Genomic DNA, 16609 nt, shown 5'->3' with positions numbered 1-16609 from the left:
TACCATTTTCTGTTGCTGAATATAATTCTGCTGTATGGCTTATTCATTGGTTAATAACACTGCCTTTCCCCTTGATTTAAGTTAGTTCATGTATGAAACATTATGCCTTAGGCAGATAAGAACCACTGGGTAGTGCTTTTCTCCATGAAGTTTAGTCTCTGCCATTTACATATAGGTGCTTGCGAGATGGTAAAGAAGTTTATTGAAAAGGCGAGAAGTGCATTTCCAGGCCTGATCACTCACTGGTGTGCAAAATATACAATTGCACGGAGCGTGTAACACGGAGGCCCCCAATTTAGCTTGTGTTTTAAAAGGAACTCCAGTACCGCCAATAACACTGGCTTTTACATTATCAGCTAATGGTAGTCATTTACTTTTAAATAATGAAGTATGCTGTGGGATGCTAGCAGGGATTCCGTACATTGTAACGGTCTCCCAATGTGTAGTTTGCAGCAAAAATGTGCTTTTTACACCCCCGCATGGGAGACTTGATGTATCTATCTGGCCTTCCATTCCAACCTTGAAAGCAGAGTTCAACAAGATGAGCAGAATAAGGGCTCTATTGTCCCAAAAAGAAGTTGCCCTTACTTCTTCTGGTGAAACATTTGTCCTTCACGTGGCTAACACCCGTACAGAGGTGCATGCTCTTTTAAATACTGATCTCCCACTTCATTTCGGTGCCTTGATCCACACCATATTTAATGCCTCTATTACAACTGGCTTGGCACACTTTTTTAAAGATGTGGGCTCTGGCCTTTGGAGCTCGTTCCAAACAATGTTTGGTGTGATGCCGGCATTTTTTCATTATATTTTTCCAGTGTCTTCGGCGCGTTACCTTTAATTCTCGCCTTGGCTGCCGGTGTACTGGTGTTGATTTGCTTGCTCCGAAATGGCTGCACTATCTGTGTCACGAGACAGCCTGCCCTGGCTGTTTCAGCTTCGCAACAGGATGCTTGAATTCTATGGAACGCTACCTCTGGTAACTTTGAGTGTGGCATATGGATTATACTTCCGGTTCTCATATTTTACTTGTGTTCAGCCTGTGTTCCATTGCCTGGATTGTTCTTTTGAATGGTCAATTCAATTCAATATTTATTTAAAGATTTGGAACTCTAATGAGGTCCACAATAAAAGTGCAAACAAATTATTACCCAAAATATAAAACATATACAGATTTTTCAACACATAGAAACTTCTGCAAATATAACTTAGAGTTAGCAGCATAATGATTGAAGTAACAAAACATCTCCTAAATTGTGCAAAAAAGCATTAAAGTAGCAGCCAATTCATGTGCAAAATACAACTAAAAATCCAGCTTCAGCTGGAGGTTAACTTGAAATTAGCAGCAAGAAAATTGGGATACAAAAACATATCCCAACATGTGCTACTAAAAACCGTTGAGTTACATCAAATTTATGTGCAAAATACGCTCCGAAATCCAACTTCAATAGAGAATAGAATTTCAAAGTTAGCAAAAAGAAAATGGACGAAAAACGAGACATAACCAAGTAGAACAAGAAGCAGTTAAGTAGTTATCAAAACGTGTGCAAAATACTATCTGGAGAAGGAGAAAATATTAGAAGTCCATATTGGGGCAACAAACACGAGGGGAGCATCCCGATTAAAATAATGTATATAGAATGTTAAAATGTAAACATAAATTCCTTAAAAAAATTAAATGATTTTACACAGACTACCTCATTTTTCGGACAAAAAAGAAAATCTCGGGCTGAAGCGACATCTTTAACACCATTTTATATAAACATTGGCTCAAGCCAGCGACGACGATTCGGAACCAACGCTGGGCAAACAAACAAAACATGATCCAGGTTCTGAATACTCAGCTCGCAAAAATTACAATTTTTTTCTTTTTCCAAGTTCTGGGACAAGTTTGCTGTTAAATCGTTTAAAGGTAAGAGATTCAAGTGACATAAGATGAGCCAACGCCGGATTCCGTGTTCTAGGTTCCAAGATAAGTATTTCTGGGAAATTCTCGGGGAGCTCGTCCTAACTATTATCTTTAATCTCTCTTTAGTATTACAGATATTGATATCTCTATTAAAGCTGTTCTTGCCACTTAAGGTTTTTAAAGAGGATTTGAAATCTACTGGCGGGAGGGGAAAAAAGGGTTTAGAGCCAAATCAAAATCATGATATAGGGAATATTTCCCCCATTAATGCCAAAGATTTCTTGACATAGGAAACCTCTTAATGAGTAAAAATCACTTTTTTAACTGGTATACCCAACAAAGAACCCTGTATATACCTTGAATATAGGAGCTTATCAGGCCGAAATCCAGTCTTATAGCAGCTGATGGAACTGACGTATTAAAATTGCACAGTTTACGTTAAATCTGGCCTTTGATCGTATTTAAAAAAACTCCAGTCTATTACAGGGATTAATTCAATTGCGTAGAGCAGGGTTGTAGGAATTTTTGCTTTAAAAACCGTCAGCAGATATAAAAAATGCATTCTGCCCATTGCACTATAAAAAATGCGCAGACCATTAGCATGGGATATAGTTTTACAAGTACTGTGTTCGATATGAAGTTTATTTTTCGCATTACTCGCTATTAGTTTCCCTAAGTAGAGGTATGAATCTACCACCTCCAGTTATTCAGGACCAATTTGCCACTTAAAATTACTTGATCTTTTACTTTTATTGCATTTCATGATTAAAATCTTGCTTTTTGATACATTTATCTTCAAGAAATGAGCTGCTGTATAATTCTGTAGTGATATCAGCTTTTTATTTAGCCCAATTGGGGTTAAGTCCATCACTACTATATCGTCTGCGTAAAGGAGACAAGCGAAAGGACGGCTACCTATCTTTTGTGCATCTCCCTCTAACTGAGAAAAACAATCAGGTACATCTGCTATATATAAGGAGAATAATAGTGGTGCTAATAGGTAACCTTGTTTCAGGTCATTTGCTATGGGACTTACATATGATAGGCCTTGCTTTCCTCCCATTAGTACCTGGCACCATGTTTGAGAATGTAGTGCAATAATTAATGTTAGCAGGGGAGCAGGTAATCCCATATTATGTAATTTTCTCCATAGTACCTTATCAAAGGCCGTAGAAAAATCTAAAAAGGCTGTATAAAAGTTTGGCCTACGGGAGATGGTATATTTTTCCTCAATTAATTTCAACATGGGGATATTATCCAGAGTGGAATTATTTTTCCTCTAACCTGCTTATTCTATTGGGAGGACCTTCTTCTCTATCCCCCATTCCGTGAGGTGATCGAGAATACTATTTGCAAATGTTTTCCCTACTGCATCTAATAAGGCAATTTGCCGGTAGATACCCGGAGGGTTTCTAGGGCCCTTTTTGTGCAGAGGGATTAAAATGCTTCCGGATCAAGATGGTGGAGTCTTCCCCTGAGAGTAACAAAAATTAAACAATGGAGCTAAGTACGTAGCCCAACAAAGTGGCTCCTTTTCAATTAACGTCATGGGGATTTCATCCAGACCCATTTCTCCTGAAGATCTCATTTTTTTAATAAATCCAACCACTTCATTCATTGAATGTGCATAGTTGAATAAGGGAGTTTCAGGGGACTGTCAGGTGCAGTACTGATAGAATGAGAATTCGCAGAGTAGAGATCTACCAGGTGGAATTTCCATTCCTCTTCTTCAATAGGAATGGGGAGAGATTTCACTCTTGTGCCGCAGCAATCAGCGATCTCTTCCCAAATCTTTTTAGAGTTATTTTTGAGGCCGCATCTTAACTGCACCCATGCGCAGTCTTCTTTTATTTGTTTTAAGGAGCATGTTTTCCTCTTTAGTAAATGTATTAGATTACTTCGATCAATAGAATAATTCAGGAACTGGGCCTTTACCAATGTATTTATTTCCCTATTTAAGGTAAGCATTGGATTAAAATATGATCTCCGTTTAGCTAGAGCATGCGATGATTTACATAATGTAGCCAAAGAGCCTACATTATGAGAAAAGGCTTCAAGTAAATCAAATTGAGGAGAGTCATGCTCGGCTATTACTAAGTGCTGCTGATCTTTTATCCAAGCTGTTAAGTTTGCTTTTAGTTTAACGGTCACTTGAGTGTTCCAGTGAAGTCTACCATTGGTTGCATTAAACCCTGCTGAACTGCTTTTAAAATTCACCAACAAGATTGAATTTGGAGCAAATCAATGAATGGTCGCTAAAACCAGTTCCCAAAACTTCCATACTTATGAGATTATAAAAAAAACTCTGCTGAAACAATTAGATCATCTATAATGGATCTCCCAGTTGGGGCCTTATGCATATAATTTGCTGGAATATCATTTTCTAACATCCCGTTTGCAATTATAAGGTCTAAGCTTCTCAGACCGAGTAGAGTAGCTCCTCTTTCATCAGTCCTACTTTTGTTCGGAAATTGGGCAGTTGGAATACTTAAAGCTTAGTCTTTTTTCATTGTTAGAGAATACCCTTATACTGTGACAAGAAACTTTAAAATTCAGATCTCCAACTACCATTAAAAATCTGCAATCTTCCCTTTCTAAGGTAGAGAATATAAAAACGAATAGGTGTTTAAATAAATAAGAGTAAGATGCATCAGGGGATAAATAAACATTTACTATCAACAAGGAATTTGGATAATCCTGGACATCCTTGAAATCCAGCTTAATCGCCTGAATTAAGATGGAGGCAAGAGAGAATTCTTTGTATGACCACCTAGGATTTGTACTTTGCATAATAGCTATACCTCCTTTAGCATGTCCTCTTCACAGGGAGCGCAGGTCGGCCCAGCACTATATAATCTACAGTGGACCAATCCTTTGTGATCCAAGTCTCTTGTGGACATATTATATCTGCACTCTGCTCTTTCAAAAATAAGAGTTTATTATTATTAGTGCTTAGGCCAGCTGTGTTCCATGATATCACAGTAATAACCTTGCTAGGAAGAAATCCCACATTGTAACCCTAGGGATCTATTTTTGTTAATAGTGCCTGCTACCAAACTCCATTTCGTATCCTCCTCATCAGTGCAAGATTCATACTGAGTCTTTTTCTCTATGAGTATCGAGACCCTCCTACCTTTTTTTCTGAGGGAACCCTGCAGTAAATTCTCACTCTCCGAATGGGGTATGCCCCTTATGGAGAATCCTGAACAAGTGTTAGAGTCTAAGGCCAACTCCTCTTCAGGTATGAAAATGTCGATACCACAACAGCGTAATTTACCACTGTGAAACGTTATCAGATGGGAGATAGCTTTTGATGCAAATGTTACCCTTGCTCCTCTAGGATTATTATATTCTTGTACTAGAACCAGAGTAAGGTTGTTTACTACGGATCATTTAGAGGCCAGGGATTTCAGCAAAACAACCTAACAAGAAAGACCTGTTCATGAATGGTTCATGGTCAAAAATAAACAAAAAATCCAAGGTGTAGGTAGAAAAGGGAGGATGATTAATTTGGCAGGTTACCTCAGGAATTCGCGATAGGATTATAAATAACGTTATTGCTTAAAAAGGACAAAAATAGAGAGGCATTAGGGATCGAGTTACTCTGAACAATAGGAGGGATCCTTTTACCAAATACAGATGCCTCTTGAGAGGATTGAATTGGAGCATTTGTGTTCAACAAAGGAAAACAAGGTCCCGATAAGTTGGATTCTACTTGACCATTCTCCTTCTTCAGAACGTTTAAATCGGGAACTGGTGATATACTGTGGATTACGTTAGGGTCAAAGCGTAGCCATTTTGCTCTTTTTCTATTTATTCTTTGACGTTTTTCCCCATTTTTTTCCTTCTTCTTCTTCTTACCAACGCTGTTACTTTTATTTTTGGTATCTTTTACTTCAGTAGGTGGGCAATCGGTTTTTAAACCCTCTGCTATAGAATGCTCAGGAGATTTTTCACCTGTTTTTTAAAAAATGGGGAAAACTTTTCGAATTGTACATACATTTTTCTTCTTTGCTTTTGGTGCAAAGCGTTGATATCACCTTCTGGAGCTAGTGTCACAGGATCGAAGAGCTGTTGAAAAGTGGAATATGGTAGTATATCAAAAATATCTTCACTTTCTTTCAATTTGAGTTTGTTTTTCCTACTAGCAAAAGGCTGGCCCGCCTGAATGCCAAAGTCCCGCCCTTTATCTTGAGGAAAAGAGCCTATTTGAGTGAGATGGAGCCGATTGGTGATATCCTCCAAAAATAAAGGGGGAGATGATCCCTTCCCTAGACTGAACTTACGGAGGAAGTAGACCAACTTTACCAGGCAGCAATCTTTGCTCAGAGGCTATAAACGTAGTCAGACTCTAAAATAGAGAACGAGTTATTTACTGATTTTTCCATTAAAGCTAAAATAGAAGACAGCACTCTTTCCAAGCAAAGTAAAGATTCCGACATCAACATTTTTGACTCTGGATTATGAGTTGGAGGGTGATAGTTCAGGGAAAGATCAGGTGTAATTGAGCCCCGTGAATCTAATAAGCTTGTTTCGCTAGCTGTACTACTGAACAGCTGCATTTTAACGGGGCGATCTTGACAATCCGAAGAGGAAACACAAGGATTGAAGGAAAGTGAAGTTACAGGAACATGATTCCTGGACGACTCTTGATTTGGTGCCTAGAGCATCTTAGAAGACTGATGTAAGTAAGTGTTGAGGGCAGGAAGGTCAGGGAGAGTAAAATCTTCTATTATGGGTTCTCCAATTGTTGGAGCTGTATGAGATACCCCTTCAGGTTGGGAAACTCCGTTAGCAAGGGAGTGGATAGTTAGGTTTGCCAGCAAGGATTCAGCATCCCTAGATTCCAAGAATTGGGAACCCAAGAACCAAGTTCCTCCAGTTTTGGGAGAGAATGGAGTAGAAACGACTGAGGAAGATTTTCCAGGGACTACTTTTGCCTCTCCATGCTGAATTTAAGGTTATTTCTTTATTTGGAAAAAAGGAAGGGATAGTATTGAAGCTTTTCCAAATGTTTATTTGTAAGGAGTTATTTCTTAACCCCTTCTATGCTGGTGACGGAACCACTTCGTCACCAGCCACGGGTGGGCTGTTCTAATGACGGAGTGGTTCCGTCACCCCCCCAGCGCCGCGGCGGAATTACCACCGCGGCCAAGGGGTTAAAGGATTAGCTTTCGTTTTCTTACACGCTCTTGTAAATAGTAATCTACCAGAGCACAATTTCTTTGTGGTCATATCTTTGTCCAAATGCAAAAGAACCCGTAGCAGGTTAACCAACTCAACCAATGTGTATAACTCCTATTCGCCAATGCTCTGACACGCCGCTCCTGCAACACCGAGCACGAGCTCACAGGGTCAAACTGCTACAGAAACAAATTTGGTGACGGTAATCGGGACTATGGGTTAGCCTCTAACTTCCATAAACCTCTGCAGAGTAGAACCGTGCCAAACCCCTGCCACGCAGCCTCCAGTGTCACACACTGCGGGTCTCCCGGCACACTCCGCGAATCTCCCAGCTCGCAGCGCTCTCACCTCCAACGGGGCAGCACAACGCAGTACAACGCAGCGGTGCATAGAGTCCGTCTCTCCGTCTCGACCACAGCACCTCAGGCACCTTCTAACTTCGATAAACTTTCAGCAGGTCCAACGGCGCCAACAGGTCTTTTCTCTGAGGACGGTTTGCAATTCTGATTTTAACAGGTTTTTTTTCTCGCAGAATTCAGAATCTTAGCGAAATTGTGGCGGGGGCGGAGGTTAGACGTGGAACATGCAGTATCCCAAGTCCATACAGGATCTAATCTTGGCAGGATCATAATAGTTTTTGTAATTTGGTAGTATGATAGTATGGTAGTGGTTTTAGTGGCTTGATGACTTAAAGCAGGGGAGAGCGGAGCCGAGCTGCACAGAGGGAGGGAGCACCACAGGACCTTCTCAATTGCTCCTGTATTCTTATGCCCTGTGCTTGCCCGAGCCCGTCACCCCTCCTCCACCTCACCACTCAGCTTCTGACTAGCCTTCCATTTTGGCTTAGTTTTAACTTTGTTGTTCACCCTGCTCCACACAGCAGAGCCCATATCTTAACCTTATCCTTATCAGGCTCAATGCTCCGTGGAACAGTAGTTTTCTGTGGCTCTATACCACTCTACACAGTTAATTGGGGTCTTACTTCACTTCACTGGCCACCCACACACGCCGCACTCGTTGCTCACGGTCCACCGCCGCCGCCCTCAAAAGACCGGCTGCCACCGCGCGGTCTCAGCTTGGATTCCGCACTCTCGCAAACGGCAACAGCGGGAAGTTCGAAAGATTTCTCCCGCAGTGCAGGGTGGCGGGCCGCGGCTGTGGCGCTCAGCAGCCCTCAGCGGTTGAACAAAGAGCAACAGCAGGCAGTTCAAAAGATTTCTCCCGCGGTGTGGCGGGCCGCAGCTGCGGCTCTCAGCGGTACCATGCGAAACACTGCGCGGCTCTAACTTCTCCTCCGTTCCACGTCCTGTAGCGTCACAGTGGAGAGAGTGACGACTGTATAGCTATGTCCTCTAAGGCTCTTGTGCTCCTCTCTGCTCCGCAGGGCCTCCTCTGACCCAAACTGTGGGCACTTGCTGTTGAAGGGGAGGGAAGCTGGGCAAATCTGCCAATGCACAAAATCAAAGGCGGAACAGTGGCAAAGTAAATGCACAATCCGCTCGAGGCAGTCAGAAAAAAAGAAAAAATTAATAATAAATGAGGGGCAGGCGAGGGGCCACACCGCACTGCACTACACCACACACCCACCGACTGACCCAGCCCGTTTTCACTGAGTTAGTCAGTCGGGCGAAGTCGAGGCTCTTCCATCGACTGCTCCGGCGGTTTCCTCGTTATTACTGGCTTCCTTGGCTTGTGCTGAAGTGCCACGAACCCCCGCTGCCGATGGCTGTCAAACCGGCAGCAAGTTTGTAATCGAGGCGGCAGGCAAGATGTGGGCTGCGGGGGAAACCTGCCTTTCGTTCAGTCGCTTCTTCAGGCCCTCTACAGCCTCGGCTCTCCGGAGATTCCAGCACCCGCCGCCTGCACGGCTGCTCAGCTGTTCTGCCCAGATGAGTCGAGGGCAAACTTCGACGTCTTTTCAAGGCTTTTTGCCGATTGGGAGTCCTTTCAGAAGGATCCGCTCGGGTGACTGTCTCTGAAGGCTGTTGCTTTCGTCGAATGTTTCGACGGCAGAGCTCCTTTCGAGGACTTGGATTCAACCCCTACGAGTGTCGCTCGGGGTTTTTGCTTCAATCTTTCGAGCGTTGCTTGGATGTTTTGGGATCGATGACTCCCTTACCTCCTTCGACTTTTTCTTATGGACCTCGCCCACAGTGCAGTCCTCAAGCCCTTCAGCGATGTTGTCCTCTTCTCCACTGGAGAGGCCCAGGTCTCGTAGTGATGGAGGTTGCCCCTGCCCCTGCATGTTGTGGTTCGCCATTCTCTGTCTCTCCCTTATTCGGCAGAAAAAAAGAATCTGAAGATGGTGACCAAAGGTGGGAGCTTCCGCCGGAAGTGTGTCGATGTCACGAAGGACACCATATGGTGGGATGTCGACGTCCATCTGGGTCAAGGAAAAAAAAAAAAAAAAGAAAAAAGAAGAAAAGACTACAATTCTGGACCCAACCACCAGATGGCGGAATAATGCATAGCATAGTGAATCCAGAAAGATTGACGCTGCAAAATTATGCATGCTGTGGACTGAAAGTGTGTACAATTTAAGAGATAGTTACACGCCATCTGATATGGCATGTAAAATGCCAGTATAATTCAAACACATTTTTGGTCATAAATGTGGTCTTGTTCCTTTAAAATTCAGACCTTTTAAATTGCATTTAGTCCATCCTTGTGCTTGTCTTGCACATGCATGACACAGTCTCACATGCATCCTACCAATCTGTGTATTGTTCCAATGAACGTGTAAGTCTAGCTGAATAGAATCCTGGATTTATTAAAAAAAAATCTAAAGCTCTTATAAGCTTTATTTTTAAGAGTCATATTTACACATTTAGTTGGTCTTAAACATTTAAATCTCTGGGTTGAAATTGGGTTGAGTGGGTAAAAATCAAAACTTTCAGAAGCACATTGTGAAACACTAAAATAAATATGCAAAACACAAAACCTAAAGGAGGGAACCTACTTTAGGCAGATAATTTCAAAAGAAACGCATCAATCCATCAGCGGTTGCCTAATTTTCCCAAAAAAGCCTGTGTTCTACCTACATTTGAAAAAATATTGGAGTAATTTGCTGAAAAACTTCCACAACTTGAAGATTTGTGTTAAAAAGATTGAGAACACTTAGGAGCTTCATACAAGCTCGAATTATCATTTTCATCGTGTTTAAACCTTCCAAGGTGCTTTTGGACATTTAAAGACTGCTACATTTCTACCTCAAAAAGACTTCAGAATTTTTAATGTAAGTTTTGAAATGTATACAGTTATACTGAAAAATGTGTCGGTTATGTTGACACAATTGTATAGTCTAAATACAGTTAGGACTTCTCAAATGGCGAGAGGTTAATATTTTGCCCTTAGAATTTTGTCCAGGTGTCTAGTAAGCAAGACATGCAATCAATTCATCTGTAAATAAGAATATGTATTTAGATAATTTTTTCTTTATATCACAATCAAATGTTTTAATTGTTGTCAATATAAATAGAATTGTGAATATGTCCTTTTATCAGAATATTGTCTTCTCACATACACGTTGTATTCCTTCTACTGCACATTACGATATTAACATTTATTGACCAAGCACGGAGTGCATGCTATTGTATGGCCAAAGTGAGTTAAACTGCTTATCAGAAGCTCAAAAAAAGAAATAACTCCTGGAGGTAATTTAGTTAATTTGCAGATACGAACCTGAAGTCACCTTTATTATTCACCACTCTTTCAGGAGGGCAGTACTGGGCAGAGCTCTCCAACACCACAATGTCAACAGTCCTTGAATTGTTACCCCTCCTGGTCTGAACATGGCAACCCCAGTTTCCAGTTGATCCAGCTTGAATATTAGAGATTGTGAGAGCACTATGAAAAACATAAAACATTAATCAACAAAAGCTATGAACAGCAAATGCAAAATGAACAAGAACAATTAAAACATTAGAACATACATATTCTATAATACATGTGAAATTCAGATAAGTAATGAAATCATTGTAAGGACTTGAAATAAAACTTTTAAAATTACTAACCGTATGCAATTTCATTTTGCTATATTAACGTCCTACATTACTTTAACACATTTTTTGTCATGAGGACAGACATTGAGATGAAGGGGGAGAAGTATTGCAGCTGAAAGGAAGAACGTATAGTTTCTTACCTGTAGGTGTAGTTTTGCAGCTTGAAGAATATTCTGGATTCACATACTGTGCGCATACATTATTCTGCCATCTAGCGGTTGGGTCTGGAATTCCCCACTAGTTTGTAGTTGTTGATGTAGGGATTCGGCGGGGACCCCATTTGGTGCTCCCTATATGACGTTGTACGCCCTCCTTCGTAAGCTTCAACCTTTGGTTGCCATCTTCAGATTTGTTTTTCTGTCACCTTCTTCCATCTTCTTGGTGGAGGTGGGTGGGTCGCTTGCGAATCGAGAACATTCTTTAAGCTGCAAAACTATACCTACAGGCAAGAAACTATGTTTTGCAGTGTGAATCTTTTCTAGATTCACATGCTGTGCATAGATTTTGTAGCAATTCATTTTACTTTTGCAGTTGTTGGGTTAAAGATGAGTTTTGATTTGTAAACAGATGTTGTAAAACCCTTTGTCCTACTTAAGCTTCCTCGTTCATTTGAACCTCTATGCAGGAGTGTTTTGTGCACGTGTGTACTGATAAACATGTTTTGTGTTGTGTTTTGTGAACAGATGTACCGATGATCACGTTACTGTACTACATATCTCCACTAAATGTGTATTTGCTACAACCAATGGTTGATCCTGGCTTCCTTGGTGAAAGTGCTCTTGAAGTCAATTTTTCCCCGGCACTTGAATGGCACAGCTGAATAGTCTGTAAGATCCATCTGGCAATTGTGCCCTTAGTTCCTTGTTTCCCCATATTATTGTCTGAAAGACAAATAGTTGCTTTGTCTTTCTGGTTGTTTTTGTCTTTTCAATGTAGTACAGTAGGGCACGTCTTGCATCCAGATTGTGTAATGTTCTCTTTATGCAAGTCTTTAGTTTTTGAAAAAAACATGGAATTTTTAAGTGTGACACTCACATGGGTAAGAATTGTGGATGTGTCCACATGATGATCCTGTCCTTGTGCACCTTAAAGCATGAGTGCTTGTAGCTCCCTTATCCTGGCAGAGATGTGATGGCCACCATAAATGCTGTCATTTGGGTCAGCATTTTTAATGTGGCCATGTGCAATGGTTCAAAAGTTGCCTTCATTAATTGTGTGAGTACCACATTTAGAATCCATGTGAGTGCAAGTACTTTTCTTGGTGGTGCAATTTTTTTGCCCCTTCCAAAAATCTAACAATTACTGGAGCTGTGAAGAAAAGTCTTCCTATGTGACCTCTTGTTTAAGCTACTATTGCTGCTAAGTGCACTTTTAAAGAGGCACATTTTAACTTGCAGACTATCAGGTGTTTGTGGTATCTTAACACTGTAGTGTCTTTCTTGTTTTTCCTTAATAGTCCTTTTTAAGACAACGTAGAGAGTATTCTCTTCCATTTAGCCATGTAGCACTTCCTTGTTGTTGACTCTCTTGCTTCTCTTAGAACAGCCATTGTGTTTTCTGGTAGCTGTAGATAACGAAATTCTAAGTCTCCAGGAGTCAGATACACACGCTCTAACTCTTGCTCAAGTACCCATCCGTCTTCTATTTACAGCAAGTCTTGTCGGGTTGGTAATTTCAGAATGTTCCATTCAGCTATTTCCATTAGCTTTGAAAACCAGGGTTGCCTCTCCCACTGTGGGGCAATTTGTATTAGTGTCATTTTGCTTTTCCTGCATTTGCTGATCCCTCTGCGTAACAGGGGTATCGCAGGGGAGGGTGGGAGAGGGGGGGGGGGGGGGAAGGGGGATGGGCAGGGTAAGCATAAATCACTGACCAGTGTTTCAACAAGTATATTCCGTAGGGATTGTTGGTATGGCTGTCTGAGGCAAAGCTTTGGCATTTGGGGTTCTGTGGTGTTGCGAATAGATCTATTGTTGGTGTTCCCCAGGTACTTTTTTAGGTCTCGCCTGTCGATGCGCATCGAGCTTGCGAGACTATGGGGGCTTAAACAGTCTTTAACCAACTTGCAAGGAATCGTGGCGATTCCTTGCAGTGCCCGTGAAATTCAAGCTCAATGCGCATGCGCATTGTGCTTAAAAGCGCGTGCACATGCCCCCAGCCGCCTGCCTTGCACGTATTTTCCCACACACGCAACGCCACTCACACACGCAACGCCACTCACCCACGCAACGCCACTCATCCACGCAACGCCACTCATCCACGCAACGCCACTCATCCACGCAACGCCACTCATCCACGCAACGCCACTCATCCACGCAACGCCACTCAACCATTTGCAAAACGAAAAAGGTTAAACTCTTCTATTGCGAGACCTATTGCATTTTCAATGCTTGTTTTGTTTAGTTCCCATTATGTCCACTTCTATATTGTCCTTGTCTGGAAGATGAACTGCTGTTATTTCCATCCTACTATGTATTGCCCACTTCCATATTTCTTAGACCAGTCTTAATAATGCAAGGGACTGTGTTCTTCTTGCTTGTTGATGTAGAAACGTTGTTGTGTTGTCTGTTTGGATCAATAGCGTCTTTCCTAATAGCTTTTTCTGAAAGGCTTCAAACCTAGGTTCGCTGTCTTTAGTTTCAATATATTGACATGTTGTACTGCATCTTGTTCCTTCCAGACTCCTCTCACCTTGAGCAAGCCCATGTGAGCTCTCTAGCCCAAATGTGAGGCATATATTGTAACTGTTGGAGTTGGTTGTGCAAAGTTCGTCCTTTGCATTTTATGTGATTTGTTTTACCAAGCCATCTACTTCTGCAATTTTTGCTTGACAACCACTAGACCTTCACAACTCCCTGTTGCTTGTGACCATTGGTTTTGAAGCCATTCTTGGTCTCGTATGCAGTCTCGAATATAGAATCAAAATGATGCTTGATGCCATTTTCCCTAACAATTTGACCACTGTGCTCACTGTCAGACTTTGCTCCCTCTGGTAAAGTTGGGTTTCCAGCAACAATTACTGTATTCTCTTTTTGCTTGGATACATTCCCCTGTATTGAATTGATCCTTGCTCCTAGAAATATTTTGTCTTGGTGATGACTTCTTTATGTTTATTGAGAATCCAAACTTGAATAGAGTTCTCATTGCCTGCTGTATATGATATTTGAACTTAAGAGTTTGCTCTTACTAACCAGTCGTCCAGCTAAGGATGCCTTGTCTTCTTAAGTGAGTGGCCACTTGGCACTCTTTCTATTGCTCCCTTTTCAGGCAATTCTTCTAATTGCTTGAGTATACGAGTGATTTCTTCTTTTGATTGGACCTTGTTTTTGGACCCTTGTTGGTGGCATCTTTTCTAATTCTATGAAATATCCATACTGTATTATGTTCAGGATTGTTAGACCTGGCATTTCTTGGCGTGATTACCCCTGACTTTTGCCTCTACCTCCTCTATTTTTGATGCTGTGATGGATCTTTTAGTTAGGTGCTTTGGGCACTTTGCCACTGCTGATCAGTGTCAAAGTGCAAGTGCTCCCTGTGTAAAGTGTAATCGTAATTGGTTGTCCATGAGTGGTATGTTTGCCTTGCTAGTAAAGTGCACTGTGTGTGTAAGGGCTAGTAATGCTAATGCTACTAGTGGGCCGGCAGCACTAATTGTGCCACCCACACCAGTAGCCTTAAGGAGAAAACTAAGACCTGCTTCTGCAGTGCCTGTGCGGAGCTTGATAAACTGCCATGTTGTCCTGACAAGTGCACCAACTTGCCAGGCCTTACCCTTCCCTCTCTATGCACAATAGACACCCCTATGGTAGGTCCAATGTACCCCCCCCTCCTGGGCAGGATGCAGTACATCTAAAAGATAGGACATGTACTAAGAAGTGTATCATGTCCTGACAACGAAATACTTTCCATTTCGTTTTTCACTGTTGAAAGCCCATCTTGCCCATAGGACAGAATAGGGAGGCTGTGTAATATGTTTTCAAGCCTATCTTCCCAAAGGCTTAAAATGGAGAGTTGAAGTTTAGCATGCCTGAACTCACAATGTAATAACACATCTTTTTATGAAGGTGGTTTTTGCATTGTCGGTTTAGAAACCACTCTTTTAGAAGTGGCTGGGTTTTTGTGCTCTAACATTTCTGTGCGTCTCTGCCTGGTTGAGTATTGACTGTCTGGATTTGAAAGTGATAGGATCTGGAGAATGTCTTGAGCAAGGGGAGGAGGTGAGACAGCAACAGGCTGACCTGCATCTGGAGTGTAGGGGGGTGGAGGAGTAGCCCCTAGAGCTGAAGAGGCCTGGGTTGCTGCCATAAAACAATGGTCCCATCTCCTGCTGAGTGAGTGAGAAATTAGACCCCCACTAATCAAAGGAAGAAGGGGTCACTGGCAGGGAGGCACCCAGAACTGGTTTGAACAGGGGCAGGGCCCCCCTGAACACAAAGACTTCAAAGACATTTAGGGGTATAACTATGAGAGCTGAAGCCCCTGAACGTTGGAATTAAGAAATTGAGTGATCAAGACCGTAAAGGATTGAACCACTTTGTGGTCAAGACGAACCTCTGTCAAGGAAGCAACAGCTGAAGAGACTGAAGGAAAATACTGACCCTTGCTGTGTGTTCTGGGGCTGGCCTGCAGTTTGCTGCGTTAACCAAGGAGAGGCTAAAGGGACTTTGCTGTGTGCGGTGTCCCCCTGCTTGAAAATACTTTTCTGTGTGCTGTGTTCGGGAGTAACTTATCCCCAAGGGCCCGAGGTGAGCTGGCTCCCTGTTGCGGAAACTCAGGAACACAAAAGTTTTCAGGAGAGTCTCAGCATGTGTGTGTGCTTTTTGCAGCCTGAGACCTTCGTGAGGATTGCCCTGTTATTGTGCACACCCAGAGTCCAAGTGAGTCTCAGCAACGCTGTGTGTGTGTGCTTTGTGCAGCCTGAGACCTTAGGGAGGATTGCCCTGTTATCGTGCACCTGGAGTTCAAGTGAGTCTCAGCGACCTTGTGTGCGTGCTTCGGGCAGCCTGAGACCTTTGGGAGGAGTGCCCTGTGATCGTGCACACCCGAAGCGCAAGTGAATCTCAGCGACGTTGTGTGCGTGTGCCCTGTAACAGCCTGAGATCTTCGTAGCACCAGTGGCCCGGACCGGCAGCCCCAGAGGAGCTGAGCTGCCGGCCCGAGCCCGCCATTGCCAGAGCGGGACCTCAAACCAACCCCGTCAAGGGAGGGCCTGAGTTCCACTGCCCGGAATCCACAAGTTGCATCGGAGGCCGAAATTGAGGGAGGAGGAGGAGGAGAGCGAGGTCGCACCCCCCCGTTAACGTGTGCCGCCGCCTGGGGCGGGGTGCGGGCTCGGAGAAGGACGCTGTCGGCCTCTCCCATTCCTGCAGCACGAGCCTCTGCTTGAATCGCGGCCCTTACTTGCCAAGGAGTGGCAGTACCGCAGCCGGAGTGCAGAGCTGCACTTTTGATTTGCATCATACCCGTGTGGGGGCATTTGTTGACGGAAGCTCACCGCGACTCAGTACGAGAGGCC

The 16609-nt window shown here is 42.8% G+C and overlaps 1 protein-coding gene across 2 annotated transcripts in view; it reads right to left on the bottom strand.

Moving 5' to 3' along the window:
- The window catches only part of ADGRA3 (adhesion G protein-coupled receptor A3), a 499756-nt gene that overhangs the window by 214230 nt on the left and 268917 nt on the right, over positions 1-16609 (bottom strand). Inside the window, exon 8 of one of the 2 annotated variants that reach the window (XM_078678405.1) lies at positions 10775-10939. The exons of the other annotated variant lie outside the window; for it this stretch is intronic. Coding sequence (XP_078534531.1) covers positions 10775-10939 — 165 coding nt within the window. The remainder of the gene's footprint in view (positions 1-10774; positions 10940-16609) is intronic. 2 annotated transcript variants of the gene reach the window in all.

The sequence above is a fragment of the Lissotriton helveticus genome, chromosome 2_2 (assembly GCF_964261635.1).
Source record: "Lissotriton helveticus chromosome 2_2, aLisHel1.1, whole genome shotgun sequence".
NCBI classification, from domain to species: domain Eukaryota; kingdom Metazoa; phylum Chordata; class Amphibia; order Caudata; family Salamandridae; genus Lissotriton; species Lissotriton helveticus.
Note: the sequence above shows the minus strand (reverse complement) of the source record. Positions and strands in the feature narration are given on the sequence as shown.